The sequence below is a fragment of the Plectropomus leopardus genome, chromosome 20 (assembly GCF_008729295.1).
Source record: "Plectropomus leopardus isolate mb chromosome 20, YSFRI_Pleo_2.0, whole genome shotgun sequence".
Classification (NCBI taxonomy): Eukaryota; Metazoa; Chordata; class Actinopteri; order Perciformes; family Serranidae; genus Plectropomus; species Plectropomus leopardus.
In genome coordinates this window covers 218,935-239,270 of record NC_056482.1, presented here as the reverse complement: position 1 = coordinate 239,270, position 20,336 = coordinate 218,935, and the positions used below count along the sequence as shown (strand labels likewise).

At 38.6% G+C, this 20,336-nt stretch overlaps 1 protein-coding gene across 1 annotated transcript; it reads right to left on the bottom strand.

Moving 5' to 3' along the window:
- Positions 1–573: 573 nt before the first annotated feature.
- On the bottom strand, positions 574–20,122 carry slc38a9 (solute carrier family 38 member 9). Its single transcript, XM_042508925.1, has 14 exons — positions 20,007–20,122; positions 18,001–18,130; positions 15,522–15,640; positions 15,358–15,409; positions 15,086–15,179; positions 11,259–11,429; positions 10,511–10,570; positions 8,898–9,107; positions 6,240–6,347; positions 5,688–5,794; positions 5,289–5,402; positions 4,539–4,687; positions 2,290–2,379; positions 574–1,576 (listed from the first exon to the last, which is right to left on the bottom strand). The coding sequence occupies exons 1-14, from the start codon at positions 20,102–20,104 to the stop codon at positions 1,411–1,413; spliced, it is 1,668 nt and encodes a 555-aa protein (XP_042364859.1). The 5' UTR covers positions 20,105–20,122; the 3' UTR covers positions 574–1,410.
- Between the last annotated feature and the right edge of the window lie 214 nt (positions 20,123–20,336).

The window sequence follows — 20,336 nt, the reverse complement described above, 5'->3', positions numbered from 1 at the left end:
GCCTTCGGTCAGCCTGTAGCGTATCCCACAGAGCCAGGCAACCACAGGCTATGATAAACAGTGCACTTCCATGTGCCAGTCATACAAAGGGTTTTTGGGGGAGATTTTCTGTAGTTACTGTGAGGGTCCAAGGACAGGAGGATGCTGTATGCTGTAAAGCCCTCTGAGGCAATTGTGATTTTTGATAATGGACTTTATGAATACAATTGAACTGAAAATTGACTACATTTAAATCACTTATATGTGGCTGCAAATAACTGAGCTGCCAGTCAGAATATGGTCTAATAACAATTCTCCAACTCGGAGAGATTAACTATTCTGCACGCAAAGTCCATGCTGACTCAAACTTGACCTAACGTGATATTTGACCGTAGCCTTTGCTCACGTCCACATTGATGAATGGTGAGCTTTTGTGGAAATGATTGTACACCCAGTATTCTGTTGTACATCTGTTTGATAAACAAGGGCCGATGTACTAGTATTCTTTTCTATTTTAGACTGCAGTTGCTGAGGATAAATATTGTTCTATCTTATCTTACCTTACAACTGGTAAGCAGGGACCGGAAACTGGAATTCTTATAGACTGATATGGTTTATTTTCAGTAAATATTCCCTTTGTCTATCCTATCATTAGTAAAATACAACATATTAGGCACAGTATCTTAAAAATAGGCATCACATAAACATGTCAAACATGCCAATCAACCCTGTTCGTAAAAATTAAAAGATTGTGCCAAATGTTTCTTCAAAAAATATGCACATAACACAGCTGTCCTCAAAACATATAAACAGTTTACATAATCACAAAGTTAGTAAAATGATTCCATGGTGTCAGCTCGACACAACTCTACATCATCATAAAAGCCTCACACACAACAAATTTAAACCTGCAATAGCACACTGTGAATACTCCATACTCCAAATGTTCTTGCCAGCCTGCTGATAAAGTTATGAAACAGTTCCAATGATTTGGCTGGACAGCTCTGGGATCACTCTAGGCAGGAGTATTAACAGTATCATGTAGAGAATGATCTATAAGGAGGATTTTATCAGAAAACTACCACAGGCTGGATTGCATGTGGAAATTAAAAAGACTTTGCTGTCAAAGACGTTGGATTCCTGTTATTCCCCTGAAACATAAAACCTTCATATAAATCCCATCAGTAACTCTGACCACAGGAAGTGTGTGACATCTAATCTCGTATACCATAAATACAGTCATTAAATCTGACCGTGTGGGGCGTCTGTGGTTTATCTGGGCATTATTTTGGTGGCCATGATATAAGTGGGGTAATACTTACAGTGTGGTTTTACACTCCATTATTCTACATCTAATTTCAGAGAATCCCATCTGAAATCACACCTTTTAATCTTGCCTCTGAATGGCAGTGTCTGTATCTGGCTGCTTCTCTACATTAAGAACTGAGCCAGCAGGTTGGCCACGCCGAGCACAATCAAGAAGCTGTGGAAGATGGCTGACGGCCAGCGAAGCAGCCCCTGCCTCTTCAGGGAGATCATGTGGACTAACGCAGGGAAGACAAACACTAAAGCCAAGCCGCATGTCGCCCCAGAAAACCTGCAGTGGAGACAGAGAGTTAACATGCGTACAGTCTCACATCAGGTCAACCAGTGTGTTCAGATAATGACTTAAGATGCATCCTGAGGACAACCCTTAAATATGAAATGCAAAGTCTGTCATGCCGAGTTCACATCAGTTTCAGGTTGGTTAACCATTTTCAGTAATCATAGCATTCTTGATCATATAATACTTTTACAAACAACTTTGAAAATGCAAACAAGACAGTTTTGATCATATTATGTTATGATCAGTGGATGATTTGTCAGTTTTTGACAGGGGGGTTCAAACCCCTCTTACATGTACCTCCCTCGAGTCAGAATGCACAGATTTGATTTGCTGATGAGGTTCATATGAGATGATTTCAGGTATGAAATTGGTCTGTGAGTTTCCTGGTTGCTAAAACAATGCTACAAATGCTGGAAGAATTAAAATAAAAACACTCCTCATTCAAAATTTAACAAGTCTGATAATTTATCAGTTATAAGTCCAGAGTTCAGATAGGATGGAATCTGGGTTCAGAAACCAAAGGACGAAGAGGGTTGGCAGGTCAACAAGGGATGGTGCCCCCATGCAAAATACCTATTGGCTATGTTCACTAGAGCCACGGGGTTGGCCTCAGCTGTGATTACATGTCAGACACCAGCTTAATCAAGAATTTATTATAAGATATCAGACTGTATCTGTAAACGGGATAACATTTTGAAACGCACCTGATGATGGATCCAATATTGGGATAAAACTTGGCCATCAGGACACCAGCTCCAACTATTATGATGTTCAGTGCCAGAACATGGAAGAAACTAAACAGAGACAACAGAAAACCATGACACACTAAGATCTAAAACAGTGAACAAATGAAAGCCTTATTCTAAAGTATAACAAACTGCGGGTTTATGGAAGCCAAAATTTGCATTCTAGAATTATTTTTTTGTTTCTTTTGTTTTGTAAATTCTATTTTGTTATGTCCATCCTGCTTGTTTGATATTTAATGCTTTAAATGTGAAGCACTTTAAAGCTTTTGTTTTGACAAGTGCTTTGTAAATCAATACTTACTTGGATAATTACCTGCACTGCTTTTTACCAAGTAAAAACACAATTATTTATTACATTCAGTCCATTTCCAATGAATTACATACATTATAACTGATGTTTGCACAGTGCAACATGACAAAGGTTACCATTATACCAAATGTTCACTACACAATTATCACAGCACATATCACATTAACAGAAGAATGAAAAAAATGTAATAACATTAAACTTACCTGTTGCTAGATTGTAAAATAATTCTAACAATAAAAATCTACATCTCCCAAAACCTGTAATAATGTACTGTACTGATATGCATCTACAATAAAACTGAAAATCTTCAGTGTTTAGAATGTTTAGAATTTTAAATATGACAAACTCCAACATAAAACTTTATCTAAATGCATTTAGCAAATGTTAATCAAAACCGAAACTTTCAACATCATATACAGCAAGTTCCTAGCAACTTTTTTTAGTCAGGAAGTCAAATGAAAATTTGAATAAAAAATGCATAAATAAAAATAGCTTCCTGAGGTTTTACAAAGTAAAAGTTCCTTCCATGCTGACACTTTCTTTGCACTTTTTAATTAATTAAAATAAAATGCTGATACAGATAATCGGCAAAATGCCAGGCCCTGATTATTGGCCAGGCTGATAATCTGTCAACCCCTAATTACCACCATATTAGCAGCTGCCTGCTGCTGCTGGACACCAGATTTAAGATGCTAAAGACCTCCATCGAACTGCAGAATTGACCTAAATGAATTGCAAATGTAAAAAACACATAAATGGTTCTACTGTTAGGTGGTGTAGCCACCTGGTTTAGAGGGTCAAATTTGACTTTAATGGAGATCATCTGGGTGTAATGACCAATAAACTGGTCAGGCCAATATATCAGCTGACATTATCCAGTCACAGATATTTCTATCGGTGTGTATGTCGGCTGATTAGCAACAAGAAATGACACTAGAGAGCTGTGAATATGTAAACTTGTTTTATGTTTTTACATGCTTCAACTGTCTTAAATATTGTTTAATATTTCAGTTATGTTTGTTTTCCATCTCTGGCCTGTCTATATATGTATCATATCATATCATATCATATCATATCATATCATATCATATCATATCATATCATATCATATCTATTTCTAGGGAAGCAAAACACTGTTTATCTGCACACACTGCCCACACAGCAGTGATACAGAGCTGGTTGAAAATTGGCAAAGTTTCCATGTGAGGGCATTTAAAAACAGTGTCTCAATTAAATGGTTTGTCCAACAGAGGCGTTTCTTTATTGGAAAATATCTCGCTCAGTTGGATTCTTAGTCATGACTCTTTAGATTCAGGAATTTATCTAACTCTGCCGCCAGCCTCAAGACATATTACTGGTAAGGCTATATTAGATACACCTGAATCTGGAAGGTCCAGCAGCTGAGTGGTATATGATGAAGACAAAGGAACAGTAACGAAAAAACAAATGCAAAACAAATGCAAATTGCATCCCACAAATGCTTGTGGGATGCATTCTGGCACAGAAATAAACAGTATATATAACAAACAGGTGTAAACTCTACATATGTATTTGAGGGAGGAGACGTGACAAGTCAGAATATCCACTAAGCTTCAAATAAAATCTGAAGATGCAGTTTTGTGTGGAAAATTGCATTCATGTCAAACTGTCAGTAAACATTTGGAGGATCCATTTATGCAATGGGTTACAAACGCTAAACGCTAAAGTCAGAATGATTAATGATTCAACTGAGCGGTAAAGAAATTGACACACAGTCTAAAATTCAGGCTAGCAATATTTTGCCATACTTTGTTTGGATTTTTGTTAAACTTTAAAGATATTTTAAGTCTGCCGTACATGTCTGCCTCCACAGAAAAAACAAGACAACAACTTCAGTGATCATATCCGTCTGTACTACCTGGGGTAATGATTGCCAAAGATCTGGCCCATCACCTGGACCCGCACTAGGTATCCCAGCAGGGGGTAGACAGTGATCATCTGGAACAGCAGGAAGGTTCGAGCCACAAACACCATCACGTCACTGCTGGGGAAGTTATCTAAGAAGTTCTGCAGGAGAGAAGAAAGCAGTGCGGAGTTTGTTTAAGAAATCTGAGGGGAAACTACAGTTAATAATAATAATAACAATGGGACTTTATATATCTTACACTGTTTTTGAGCACTTTGTTGTTCTAGAAACCTGGTTTTTGTGAGAAATCCCAAATCTTCCTGCTTTTATGCTTACTCCCAAAATGTCATGGCCAAATGCCATTTGTAAATGTAATACTATGGCAAGTGTTGCTAGTTAACTTAATTACATGTACATTTAACTAGTTAAGAGGTTTTTAGTCAGTATCTGGATCCAGATGTACATCCAAAGACACACAGGGAGAACATTATGCTGATAGATTTATGTAGGTTGTGTTTTTTGTTTGAGAATATCTTAATCCTGAAATACAAGAACAAAAAGAAAGAAATTTGCTTCTCTGCCTCAAACAGAAGTAGAAAGACAAAAAAATGGCACAATTGGATCTTGATCTGCCCAAAAACGAAACATTTGATTTTGGCCAAAGTAAAGTTTAAATTCAGTTTTTTTTTTTGAAAAAAACATAAAAACACTAAAGAAAAAAAAAGGTTAGAAAAGTGAAAATGTGTAGAGTGTAAATCTCACTGGTTCAATGCAGTCTTTGGAGAGAGGAGGTGAGGGGAAGGCAGCAAAGATCAACACTCCCACATACAGATAGGTCAGGCCTACTAGAAGATAAGCCACAGACAGGTCCCGAACCTGAAAACACCAAAACACGTCCACATCAGGTGCTGTATCACTTTACTTACTATGTTGTGACTCAGAGTAGATGATGTTTTATTTGAGGACTCTTTTCTATTCTTTCTCTGAACTGGACGTTGAAAGCACTGACTCACACAATTCAATCTGAAAAATAATAAGAAACAGCCACTGGGACTGACCTGCATTATCTGAACTGAGACGGCAGAGAGTACATCAGTTCAGTCTAATAAATACATTTGCAGTGTGTGAAGCTATGAAGGAGCAGGAGTGAATAAGGCTCACATTGTTCTCTTGGTACTTGTTGCTTTTCATCAGCGTGATGATGCAGTTGTGAATGAAGAAGGCCAGAGTGAGGACACCCGTGAACTGAGGGAAGAGCAGTCGGAACTCTGAAAGAAGACAGAAATCATACATTTGCTTCAGAAACCAAGCATCATCTAAATCTGCACTGGTGCTCCCGCTCCAGTGGTGGACCCGGTTATTACTTCCTACAGCCAAAAGCAGCATCTGGTGGATTTCAGCAGGGAGATGAACAGCTATCTGGTTCTGGTAAGATGGAGGGAAAGCAGATGTTTTAATCATGGGGGCCGCCACAAATACATGACTTTGTGGGAAACCCTGCTGCTCATTAATCAGCAACATTGTCTCAATGTCTCAGAAACCCAAAGATATTAAGAGTTATGAATACCACAGTGTCACAGGGATGACTTTTTACAATCTTTACTTCAAGCAGGAATCAGTACCCTCATATCTAACTGGATTACACCGATCTGAAGTACTACTACATGTTCATGTGAGTTTCAGAGAAAAGATTGAAAAGTGCAGGAGGTTTACCTGGAACAAAGAACTGGCTTGTGTCAAACCAGTGAAACTCCAGATGGAAGCCCAGGCGGACAGCTTTAACAGTGACCAACACGATCAGGTAGACCACTGATATGGTGCCTGGACAGGATGGAATGAGACAACAATGAATGCAGGACTGACGCAGATCACAGCACGTTCAGAGGAGAAACCAGGGGCCTGTTCCAAAAAGAAGGTTGAACGAACCCTGACTTAGGACTTACAGGTCACTGAACAGCTGTAGATGTAGATTGACTATGTTCACTATGAGTTAAGCACGTGCGTATTGATTAAAAAAAGGCCATCATGGCGCCTGGTGGCTCCGTGGATAGAGCGGCACCCCATGTGCAGAGGTCGTGTCCTCGCCGCAGCGGCAGAGGGTTCGAGTCCGGCCTCAGTCCTTTGCTGCATGTCTCCCCCTCTATCTTTCTCCCTTTTACGCTCACACTATCCTGTGGTTTAAAGGCAATAAAAGCCCAAAAAAAAAAAATCTAAAAAAAAAAAAAGGTCATCATTGATGGAGCTTCAATACAAAGATTCACCATGGCAATGGAGAAATGAAAGACAAAGTGTCCATTTCAATCCTCTGGAGGTAGAAATGTGAATAAATGCATACAGGACTGTGGACATTTATCTCTAGAACAGCAGTGAAAGTTGGTGTTGAACTGAAGTCAGTAGGCAGGTTTCCATTAACCCACAAACTGTGCAAATTCAAACTGCGAATATAAAATAAGCTTAATGGCAACATGTCAATTTCAAAAAAACTCCCATGTATCCCAATATAGTATTTAGCTAACATTAGGTGGTATTTCAGGCAATTCGAAAAAGCCACTCATTCATTCATTCATTTTCCATAACCGCTTGTCCTCTCAAGGGTCGCTGGGCGACTGGAGCCGACTGGAGACGTAATCGAACCAAGGACCCTCTTGCTGTGAGGCAACAGTGCAAGCCAGGACACCACAGTGCTGCCCCCGAAAAAGCCGTATTTTGCAAAACTGAAATGGAAACACTTTTTTTGGCTTTTCTAAGTCTCATGATGCTATGGCTATGTGCTTGTCAGTAGGAACTGGCTCCCTCATGATGCAGCAGGAGCTACAAGAGCTGTTATTGGGGTGTCTGGTGGCTCAGTGGATAGAGTGGCGCCCCATATACAGAGGTTGTATCCTCACTGCAGCAGCTGTGGGTTCGACTCTGGCGTCACCCCCTCTCTCTCCCCCCGTAGCCCGAAAAAAAAACAAGAGGTGTTATTGCATCACATAACTAACACATAACTTCAAAAATTGAGCGGATCATCCAGAAGTTTTGAATCCACAATTCCTCTGTGAAATTGTGGACTATCACCTCCCAGAAATTCCTCATACGTGGATGCTCCCTTGTATAAGGGGCTCACCTTCCCATTAACACGCTACAAAACACATTAGTGGCGTGGCTGCAATAGAAATAAAGCTGCTAATGTTTTTAACATCCATCACCATGCTTCTTTGAGTGTTATCACCAGAGAAGAAGTCACAGAACATCACTCAATAGAAACGCAGTCCTCTCACGATTATGTTTTATCGAAATTTTAAAAATATTGTAATTGTTTTGCACAAATCTGTAATGGACAGTTGTCCTATCAATGATCTCCAGACATAAACCTCTGCAAATTAGGCAACATTTAGACGAGAACAGCCCTACTAAAAATGGTAACGCTTCTTGAGCATTTTTAAAAAAAATCTATGTTCATATAACATTGTGAGAATTATCCTTGTGTACACAGATCTGCAAAAATAACCGAATACATGCATGTATATCAGTCCAGCAGCTGGCGCTGTAACTTTGTAATGACACACAATAGAAGAACACCTCATGCATGTGCAATGCGCGGCTGTAACGTCCCTTCTCACAGGATCTGTGCATCGGCAGTTTACACAGCGACAGAAGGGGTGGCATTTTCAAAAGATTATACTCTGGAATGCAGTCTGCACTTTTAGGCCCCAAAAGCTCTGTTGTTGTATGAACGAAAGGCAAAACTGCAACAAAAGTTAAACATTTCACGAAGAAGCGCTGTCCTGTAAACAGCCCCTCAATGTGCATTGATATAGTCTGTATGAATGAGGAATTAAATCAATGTGTCAGAAAGCTGCTTCAGGTTCAATAAGTCAGGAGAAGACAGAGAGACACTCAGGGAAACTGACCCAGAGTAAAAGTGATCTCTGTTTCTGGAACTAAAAACTCAAAAGTTTCCTTCAACTCAGGGTTCACAAACTTAGTCTTCTTTAAACACTGTGTGGAACTGACCCTGCACATAAAACATGTTTACCATTTACTTCACCTTATACACCTGCCATCAGATGTTAGGTTTCTTTAAATTGAGGTCCAGTGTGCTTCCGTCATAAATGCACCGAACTTGCAATTACCTGGCAGTCAAAAAACTTTTAATGTAGCATTTACCTTTAGTGAGGATTTTAAGACAATCAAAGATCTAAAAAAAAGCCTGTTGTTCGGGTCACTGCTGAGGTTTCAGAACCTGACTGTGGACTGTGTTGAGCTTCACACCATCAGTGAGTTAATAAGAAATGTTAGTGGCACGCTTGGGGCTTTTTTCAAGGAAGGCAATGTCCAAGCTTTGTGACACAGCCACCCACTGATCATGTCATTGCTGTATCTTACCTAAGAAGGTGAACCTTGCAAAGAACGATGCTGAGCGGAAGCAGAGCAGTGGCAGCAGCAGGATGATGAGGTAGAGGGGGATGGTGTTGCTTTTACTCCACCAGTGTTTGAAGGAACTGACATCAGACGTATCATTCCCGCTGGTATCAAGGTTAAGTGTGCAGATGGTGTAGTTTCCTCCAGGGTCAGTGTTTGGGTATGGACAGATAACTGGTGAACAAATCAACAATGAAGAGAGTCAGTTTACTGATTAAAATTGTTATTTTTCCATACACGAGATTTAATATGAAGCTACCCTTTTTTTTTTTTTTTTTTAAATCATGAAGTGAAGAAATTAAATGAAGGTGCAAAAAACACACACGCATTTACCTACATAAACACGAACAAGAAAAACCAAACAAAGACATTTCCAAATGTTGAATCTGAAAAGATAACAGTGATATCTTCACTGACAGAGAAACTGAGCATAAAAATGGCATTTATGATATTGATGCCAGTGCATACTGAAATACATATTATCATTAATTTTGGAATTTTCATGAAACATTTTTAACACAAGGAGATCAAAAATTATGTTTAAGGTTTAAAAAGAAACTAAAGACGAACAGCAACAAAAATTAAGAAAAACTAAATTCATCAACAGAAGACCAGTATTGGCCAGTAAACAAATGGTACAGTAAAAGAAAACATTCCAAGTTATGTTATTACCAAAAGCATACGCTCTAAAACTGTACAAAAGAAGTTTGTTTGCCTTTGTCAGGAATTTAGGGAACAAATTGCTACATTTGACATCATCCATGAATATGTGTGTAGAAACGTTCTTACTTTGCACAGAAAAAAATTCCATCAGATTTATGACGTGCACACCAGCCACTTGGTTCTTACCACGCTGTTAATGTTAGAGAATCAATTACTCTGCATTGCAATCAGCATAATGCCATGCCTCAGCTCTCTGGAAAAATGTTTGCCTCGAGGTGAATCATGGAGAAAGCTGTGAAGTTGTGTCTACACACATATTAGTGAATATCTCAGCTGCTTAGTTATTTATCATTCTCTTAAAAAATGTTATGACGGTCTCAGAAGATGCGCTCTCTCCTTCAGGCTGCAATATCTTCCAGCAGAGCTAGATACCCCATCTGCCTGAAGCTAAATCAGGATCTTTCATTTTCCCTGCATACTCTACTAATTAACATTGGCTACATATGCACAATATTGCATGGCACTAGTAAATTGGTGGGGATAACAATCATTATAGTCATAGTCAATAAAAACGATGAATACCTTATCTGTTACATTTTAATGTGGACATTCTCATACACTCAATCATAAGCTGGACTGGGACACTCAGCTTTTGTAGCTGAATATTAATTAAATTAATTAATCAAATTAAATTTATTTGTGGAGGATGAAACTGAAGAAAAAGCATCTGCACACTTAATCATATTCCGGAATGAAGATTTTCCAGATTTGTACGCAAAACGATTGTATTAATGGTTCAGCACGGATTTGTGCCTACGCACTGTTTTTGTATGAATGAGGCCCTTTCTGACTACTGCTTTAAACTCACAGCTCTGATAGTAACAGTTGAGAGTTGGATAGTGTGAGTGACTTACCTCTATCTGAGCCGTTGGTTCCAAACTCTGAGTCTGTCATGTTGACATTGTGAGCATAGTCTGTCGACAGGAGGAGAAAATTATCCAAACCAGACCCAAAAGCAAAAGCTCTTCTGTCATATTCCAATGTTTCATGTATGTTTCACTTAAACTATACCATCAATGTGCACAGAATGACCTAACATCTATATGCAGGTGTTCTGATGTGTCTTGACAGTGCTATTATTTCACTTTTACATTACTACATCCACCTGTAATTCATTCTTACTAGAAAAAAAGGTAATTACTGATATCAATAATCAAAGATATCTGTAAATCAGTTTTGATGATTCCAAACATGCCCTGAACAGAGAAAATTAATTGCTGCCATTAAATTAAAGATACAGTGTCCATGTTTAATAAGGTTAGACTGAAGCACTTGTTTGAGCAGCAGTCAATCCAAAAACTAAATACAAAGCTAATGCTTGATCAAATCCACGTTGAAGGGTCTTTAAATGTAATTATCTTTATTTATATATATATTTATATATATAAATATATATATAAAATCTAATCATTGCTTACAATTTGGTTCTTGCCAAGTTCCCCATTGCCTTTTTCCCCATCTTTTCAAAAGAAACAAAACCAATCTGCTTGGATTTGGAGGGTTTTAATACTCCAGGTTTCAAAAGGTTAATGTGCTCAGTTGTCTTTTTTTTTTCAAATAATGGTCCTCTTTTTCAGGTGCTGACAGGGGTGTGTGACTTACTGTAGATGAACTGTCCGGTGTTGAAGAGGAAGTTGGACATGAGGACCCAGTAAACCACCATGGCTCCAATAAGTGACACCATGGAGAAGACCAGGCTGGACCACTGGCCAAACTTGCCAAAGTAGTACTTACAGACATCAGGGAACTCCCAGTCTGATGTGTCCACGTAGGCTAGACAGGACACAGACAGTGACATGATTCATGTGAAATTCTTTCTGTCATGCCACAGATCATATCTTTGAAAAGCAGTATATTTTGGTGTCTTTACTAATCATGGTCTTTTCAGCTTTTTTTTTAAGATTATTTTTTTGGCATTTTTGCCTTTATTAGACAGAACAGAAGATTAATAGTGTGAAATGGGGAAAGAGGGGGAATGACATGCAGCAAAGGGCCATGAGCTGGAATTGAACCTGTGGTTGCTGCGGCAAGGACACTGCCTTCATTTATGGGGCACCTGCTTTATCCACTGAGCCACCTGCCGCCCCATCTTTACATCTTTTAAAGAAAATCACCCATAATCATAGTCTAAGTCACGTCATTCGCTCTCCCTGTTGCCTTTGGCTTTCAGATTTACCAGTTCGTACTGAAACCTGTTTCAATTCAATTGTATTTATAAAGCCCATTATCACAAATCACAGTTTGCCTCAGAGGGCTTTACAGCATGCAGCTCTGCCCTTAGATCCTCACAGTAGATGAGGACCCCCCCCCCCCCCCACACCCACCCCCCCACCCACACCACAACACAATTAATGGGAAAAAATATGGTGGAATATGGAAAGAAGAGCAACTGAGGAGGTGAGATGAGAACAGATGAGAAATAGATGTCTTGCAGTTTCTCCTACTCTGCTCACTTGTAAAACACACGTGTATGTAATTGAGGTATTTCTATGTGCAGGAAAGGGACAAAAATCAAACAGTTTCAGCTACAAATAAGTTTAATCTTAAGACCTGTGATGTGACATGTTTGGCTGACTTGCTGGGTATCAGTGTGCACAGTGCTGCGAGGTGTGAAAGGCTGCCAAGAATGTGCTAAAGGAGCCACTCCCACCCTGTGGGAACATGCAGACAGTGGACACTCATCTGCAGACACCCACCACAGGTTATTAAGCAAACATCTTTTTTAATGATTAGTAATAATAATTACTATTCGTAATATGGAGTAAAATTTGTCACTGCAAAAAAATAGACATGCAAGCAGGTATAGTTGGGGCCAGAGCATCCACTGCAACTTGAAACTAAAGACACAGCACACTCTGGGGGACAAGGACATCATTGGATAGAGGACAAAAGGACTTGCTTTAGAGTACACCGCACACTGCCAAGACCTGATCCAGCCTGGAAAAGGGTCAGGGAGTTCAAGTCGGAGCTAAAAGTGATCTCATTAAATCATTCTGCACTTTGTTTGAGTGTGTCAATGTGTCCACTGGTTTAGATACTGTTCTTTGTGCAGGGGTATGTCCAGGGAGTGGCCTGGGGTGGTACGGGCCATAACGGAATTCTGATTGTGCCACCTGATTATGATTGGCTATTTGCCCAGTCTATTTAAACTGTTTGATGAGGAAACAGGAAAGACAGACAGATAGATTAGACAGACAGACGGACAGACAGACAGACGAATAACAAAATAAAAATATGAGCAAAATTAACATCAGTATGATATAAAGGAGTAAGAGGAAGTAAATACTCAAATCCTACCCCCTTAATTTTTCATTCATTCTTAAACCTGAAAGGCATTTATGTGCCTCATGTCATGTCTAGCCTGACTAATTTTAGATACAAATAAATTGATAGAAATGTTAAAAAGTTTGTTCTCACAGGCTTATTTATTTAGTTTTTTGGCACTTTAACTTTGTTTGCACTTTATACTTGCTGTCGTACTATTTACTTCTGGAAGAACTATTTCATTATAAATAATGGAAGCTTTATTTTACATTTGTGTGGTTTAGCAGTAGCCAGGTTTCTATTACAGATTTGTGCTAAACTTAAGCTATATTTTTGAAATGGCGATAAAACACAATTGCGAGATGACTGTTTCCACTAAGTGATGTTCTGCGACTTCTCCTCTGATAACATTCCAAGAAGCATGGTGATGGATGTTCAAAACATTAGCAGCTTTATTTCTATTCCAACCACCGCACTAGCCGTCATCATTTCCAATCCAAGGCCACGTAGATGTGTTATAGAGCCATAATGGAAAGGTGAGCCCCTTAAACGTGGGAGCGGCCACGTATGAGGGATTTCTGCGAGGTGATAGTCCATAATTTCACAGAGAAATCATGGATTCAAAACTTCCAGATGATCCGCTCAACTTTTGAAGAGTAATGGGATGCAACAGCTGCATCATGAGGGAGCCAGTTTTTTTCAAAATTGACATGTTTCCATTAGGTGTATTTTATTTTCACCATTTCAATTTTTGCAATTTGAGTGTTAATGAAAACCTGCCTTCTGTTGCGTTGTAATTTGGTCAGTCTATTCATCTTTTGAAGTAAACTACATAATGGATTGTAAGACACTGCAATGTTAGTAATTAGATTTTGTGTCCACTACCCATAGCCACACAAAATGGTGTCAGCTTTGCTGACACGTGTGCCAACAGCAGCGCTCGTACTTCATGCGACCCCTTCATAAATCTGAAAAAAAAAATTCTGAACGTCTGAAAGTCTGAACACATCACTGTCTCTGCAGACTGTAATCCTAAAAAAAATACACATATATAGTTTATTTCTTTTTGCTGTTCAATGTTTTACTAATACTGTGGAGAGAAAGTCCTGAACCAACCACAGCATGATGGAAGAGTACATCTATTATCTCTGAACTACATAGAATACATAATATTTTGTGCAAAAAGCTCAGTGGTAGAAGCAGATTCTTCATTAAGATCTGCTAAGGAGGCAGTTGCTCCTCCTGGGGCCCACACACAACAAATTTAACATAAAAAAGAAATGTAACACATGTGATGTCTTACTTTTTATATGTGTTACTTTTCAAGGGTACTTTAAAATTACCCTGTAAAGTTTCTAACAACTAGTAGTATTACAGAGGACTACAAGAAATAAAAATGGATCTAAACAATGCCATTATAAAACATATAAGAAAAATCCTCTATTATTATCCATTATATACTATATATAATATAGTATATATATTTATATATAAAATCTCAAGGAGGTGGAGAAAAACTGAATGTAAACAGAAAATTTGTCTACAAGAAACCTCCACAGGACACCTGCGACTTGATTCAATGGATCACATAATGGACGCAGTCAACTTCCCTAATACACATGATGAATAATGTGCTAAAAACTTCTCACATGTTGTAAACAAGGTTGCTTTTTAATAGGAGACACGGACCCTACAGGCTCTGCCTCACACTCATGCTGCCCAAAGTAATAGCAGCAAATAGTAGCAAACTGAGTTCACTGGTGCTTCGGCCCCAATACAATAACCCCGTGAGGACTTCACACAGCTAATAATATCAGTGAGCTGTTACTGTCACACTCATCATTGTACTGGGTAGCTGACAACCATTTTATATTCCCCTGACATTTTTTTCTTGTTTCAGGTATTGTACAGAAATTAATGAGTGTCTCAAAAACACATACACACAAAATAGTAAGGGGAGATTGCTGTACCACTATCTGTAAAATTAGACCTCATTTTAAGAAATTATTGAACAAGAGTATTTGATTAGTCAACTTCCAGATTTAAAGATGATAAAGGGCTATTGCAGTTTTTTTACATAAAAAAAATAATGAAGAGAAAAGAAATTGTTATCAGTTGTGTAAACGTTTTAGCCATCATGGGCAGAATAGTGTTGCTGGACTTACGTATTGCCTTTGGTGATTTGAGGACGATGTAACAGCAGTAGAGCATCAGCAGGCCTGTGAAGACGAGGATGAAGATCCCCAGGGTGAAACCAGCCTACAGGGACATACACTGACTATTCAGATTTCAGTTTTTGTCTTGTAAGGCTAATTTAATGGCCAAACATCTGCAAGTCTGCTTTACAAATACAACTGAGGTCAATATAAAACTAGCCCTTTAAAAAGAAGCCAAGGACTTAAAGTCCATGCAAAAAAACAATTCACCTGCTTTATACCCAGGGTATGCTGAGGATAGAAGTGCCCATCATCGTGTTCCAGATAGCAAATCTGCGAGGAGAGACAGCAAGGTAACAATCAAAGCAGTCAAAGACAATCCGCAGTATGAGGAGAACATGGAGCTCAGGCTGATGTGCTGACTGATGCTGTCAGGGCTTCTTACATAGTGATGATGCTGGGGTTTCTGGAGGAATGGTCACTGCCTGTCACCTTAAAGGCCGTCCCCAGTGGACTGTAGATGTAGATCTCCTCTGGCCGTGGGATCACATGGTTTGGAGGACTCTGAGGGAAAAAAAGTCAGAGACTGAAGATTAAGTCCTTGCAGGTACAGTAACACAAGCCAGTAAAAACGCATTTAACTCGTAGGCACTGTTTGGGGCATTTTAAGCACTTTTTATTCTTCATTTATTGATCATTTTAGCTGTGTTCATCATATGGCACTACACCGTGGAAACTAAATTGTTATATTCAGACTGTTAAGTGCCTGCGACCCTTGCGAGGACAAGCAGTTATGGAAAATGAATGAATGAATGAATAAATGAATGACTGTTAAGTGCAAAAAATTCTCCACTGAAACCCATTCAAAGTGCAATTTTTGATCCCACAGCCATCAAAGCATAAAAACATGCATTGTATTATTTCTGGGTGTCATTCTGGGCTTTTGCATTGGAATTTTGTCATTTTTACCATTTTCCACCTGATGACATCATTTTTTTACCATATTTGGCATATTAAGAAAATACATGCTATTTCCACTAGATGCACTGTCACAATTAATGTTGCTGCTAATCACTGACATATCCCAGACTGTTATAAAAAATGTACTTAGCATGTAGTACACTGAATATAATTAGTTTGTGTTTTTTTTCTTCCACCTAAACCATAGCGGCATCATCACGAAAACCTAGCTTTTAGAGGTTAAAATTTTGAAAAGTAATGAATATTTAATTTTTATAATTAGGACTGATGTTAGGTTAAAAATAAACTCAATGGAAGTAGAAAATCATATCAGTGTATGATGTTTTTATAGTCTGATTTTGAAAAGTGTATTTTGAGTGGTATTAGTCTTAGTATTTGACAGTATAGCATTAACAGTTTTGTTTACAAGGTGTATTTTAGACTGATTGTAGGAGCTGAATTTGAAAATCCAATATTAAACAAAAATGCAAAATCTTGCCAAACATATTTGGAATCCTTTCTTTCCTTAAAAAGAAACAAACTGAATGAAAAAGCTTCTCAGTAGTATTTTGAGAACTTCCCAGGCGCTCCCTGCAGAGGGTGCTGTGGGTGCAATTGAATTACAGAGAAAGTCAGGGCTTCCTTCAACTCTTTCACCTCATGTAAAAGAAACAAACAATGATAATTCACAATTCCCCTTAAAAATCATGACACTATATGATTGTACAAATCCCTTTACTATAGATGGATTACCACATGGAAAGAGAACGCCCTGCATGGTCACTCTGTGGGTTTTCACAGTCTCACAAACACATCCACAAACTTCCACAATTCAGGAAGTGTGGCTGGCATGTCCCTCTCTAAATTTTACACATTGCAGTTTGCTCCCTGTTCTGTGGTAGCCACTAGAAGAAAATAACATGCATGCTGTGTAAGATGAGCATAATGATAGGGTTTTTGCACATTTCAATGTGCTTTTACGTAGTTGAGTTGGAGCTGACAGCTCTACACCTAACTGCTGTGCTTCCATTCACTGACAGAATAAAACAAGCATGACTTATCTCCAAGATTCCAGCTGTACCACAATGCTATATGGATTCTACTCATAATGGTGTTCTTTTGCGCCACTATTACTTGAACTGGGAATGGCAGTTTTTGTAAGCAAACATAGTGTTTCCCACAGCATTAGAATCTATGGGTGGCGGTAGGTTCCCTTTTCTTTTTATCTGATGTGCATGTGTCACTTTCTTTTCATATTTCTGTTGCCCATCTCCAAATTTAGATGTTCTGCGAGTCGGTGAACACAGCAGAGAAACTCATCATGAGTTGTTTTAATCCCTCAGCAGCAGTTAGAGGAGTTTAAGAAGCATTGCGGGGTGGATAATTGATCAGTTTATATGGTCAGAGCTGATCAGACTGATGGACTAAAGAAGGCACTGCTGGAGAGAGTGAAGGTAAACTTTAAGACCCAGTACAATGAATAGCTAAGTTTCACTTTTACTACACCTGATGTTCTGCTGCTCCGTTTGTGAGGAGAGTACACTCTGTGCCTAAAAGAGTGGTGCAATGCATAACCAAACACTATATATATATATATATATATATATATATATGTATGTGTGTGTATATATATATATATATATATATGTATGTGTGTGTGTGTATATATATATATATATATATATATATATATATATATATATATATATAAGTCAAGGACAGACAGATTGTCATGACCGTGGCACAAATGCATGACACACAATAGCAAGGGGCCAAATAACTGAGACAAACACCATGCATTGGAGAATTTTGTGTATATATATATATACACAAAATTCTCCAATGCATGGTGTTTGTCTCAGTTATTTGGCCCCTTGCTATTGTGTGTCATGCATTTGTGCCACGGTCATGACAATCTGTCTGTCCTTGACTTAAACAACTAACTCTGTAGTGATTTGACCTACGAGCAGTCTGTCAGAGGAGCCTGTCAGTCTGCCGTAGTAATGGACTCTGCTGTTGAGGATGGCAGCCTCAGCAGACACTCTTTCCTGCGGGTCATCAGCCACGATATTCCTGGGCTCCACATGGAAAGGCCTGAAAGAAGCAGAGAAAAATCATGTCATTTGTAGCAATATTCAATCACATCATTTTTAAAATTCACTAAATGTTTAAAGTATTTCACAGCTAAAAAAAATGGCCTTGTAATAAACTAGGATGTCTTTGCAGTAGAGAGACACAAATACTGTTTAGATTGGTGACCAAAGAAAAAAAGAGAAAAAGGACGCTGTTGCTCAAAAGGTAGAAAATCTACATCTACCAGCATGCACTGCACCTCACAGGACCAATAAACACTCCCGCTGGTGGGTGTCGTAATGCGAGCTCGTGTGTACGTGTGAAACAATGGCGGCTGACAAGCAAGACACAATGTTGTATTCCAGTTAAACAGTGAGCTAAAACATGTTTCTGAAAACATTTGAGGAGAGAAGTAGACAACTAAGTAACAGAATCTTGGTTTTAGATAAGTAATTGATCAAAAAAATGAATTGAGTGATAGGAAATTATAACCGTTAAATGAATCCCTAAGTTGAATTATACAGAGCACAAATATAAACTGTTTTGCTTTGACATAAACATGTCTTGAGTGAAGGAATTCATACACAGTGAAACAAACATACACGTGTGTGACTTGCTGGTGGGGAGTGTTTGTAATGCTTTATGTGCTAGAAAGCTAGTTGGTCACTGTGAAATGCCTAACTGGATTAAAATTCACACAAACTGCTAATATGTGCCACACACACACACACACACACAGACACACACACACACACACACACACACACACACACACACACACACACAGAGCCAATGTCTTAGTAACTGCTTGTCAAGCGAGTTCCCGGAAGCCTAACTTGTAGAAAGCAGCTTGTTTATTATCCAACATACAGTGTCAGAAAGGAGCAATGTGCAGCTCACACAACCAGGGCCTGGCCGGATCCAAACTCTCGGTAAACTCTGTTGTTTTTTTGACACAAACATGGGAATGTAAAATTGACTACACTGCAGCTCAACAAAACATCATGTGGGCAAAAGGCAGATCTCCTTGTGCTGATCAAGATCGATTCTCTAAAGCAACACAATGTAAGATAAAAAAAGATTTCCATCGTTGATATGAATTAACTGTACGATGAGAAAACAGAAATTCTAGTTCACCTATAACAATGTCAGCAAAAGTTTTACTTCTGCTTGCATATAAGTAAAACTTGTTTAAAGCACCACGTAGATGGAGCGAAGTTTACCACATCATGTCATGTCATGTCATGTAAATATGCCACAAATCCTCTGATTCCAGCTTCTACAGTGTGTAGATTTTCCGCTGTTTTCTGTTTCATATCACTATAAAATTAATATTTTATGGTTTGGTTGGTTGGCTGGCCAAAATAAGCAATATATTTATGTAACCTTAGGTTCGGGTAGATGTTGATTGGCATTTTTAAATATTTTGTGATTTTTATAGACAAGCCATTGATCAACAGATTTATTTAGAGATCGAAAATTAAAACCATTAAATGAATTGCTTATTTGAATTATACAGAGCACAAATAAAAATTATAAGTAAAATTAGTAAAATAGTAAAAGAATTTTTGACTCAATTCCACACATACCATCCTCCTGTCAGAAATCACTACGGCACCAAATGCAAATAAATGCTGTTTCTGTTTATTAAGCAAAACAGATCAGAAATCATGAATATGATGAAATATAATCCAGTGTGTGTCTTTCTGTTGTCTGGTCTTAATTTATTGGTTATGGCTCTGCATCCTTTGAGTGTGCCAGTAAATGCACAGAACTCTTTCAGGTCTTCTATTGAACTGCATTGACATGTGCAGAGCCCTATTCTTTGTCATGTGCTTGCAGTGTAGTGCTGGTAAGTAGTGCGTATTGATTCGTGTAGAGTTTCAGTGTGGTCTACCTTTTAGCCTTGACGTCCAGTGAGTCTGTGGAGCCTCTGTGTGAGTAGCTCTCTGCGGTCTGCTCTGAGCTCAGCAGAGGCCTGCTGTCATCCTCCATAGTGCCGCTGACTTCCAGCTACAGCCTCTCAACGCTCATCACCTGACTGGAGGGAAACATGTTGTAAAGTGTAATCAGTGACTAACACAGAGTAAGCATAAAGTATAATTTGTGTAGCAAAGTTGTAAAATGCGATCATATGCAGTCGAGATTACACCTCAACCTTTCTCCAGATCTTTCTGTGTTGTTTCAGAGTTCTGAGCGTAAATAACTCCCACATAACCACTGGTTC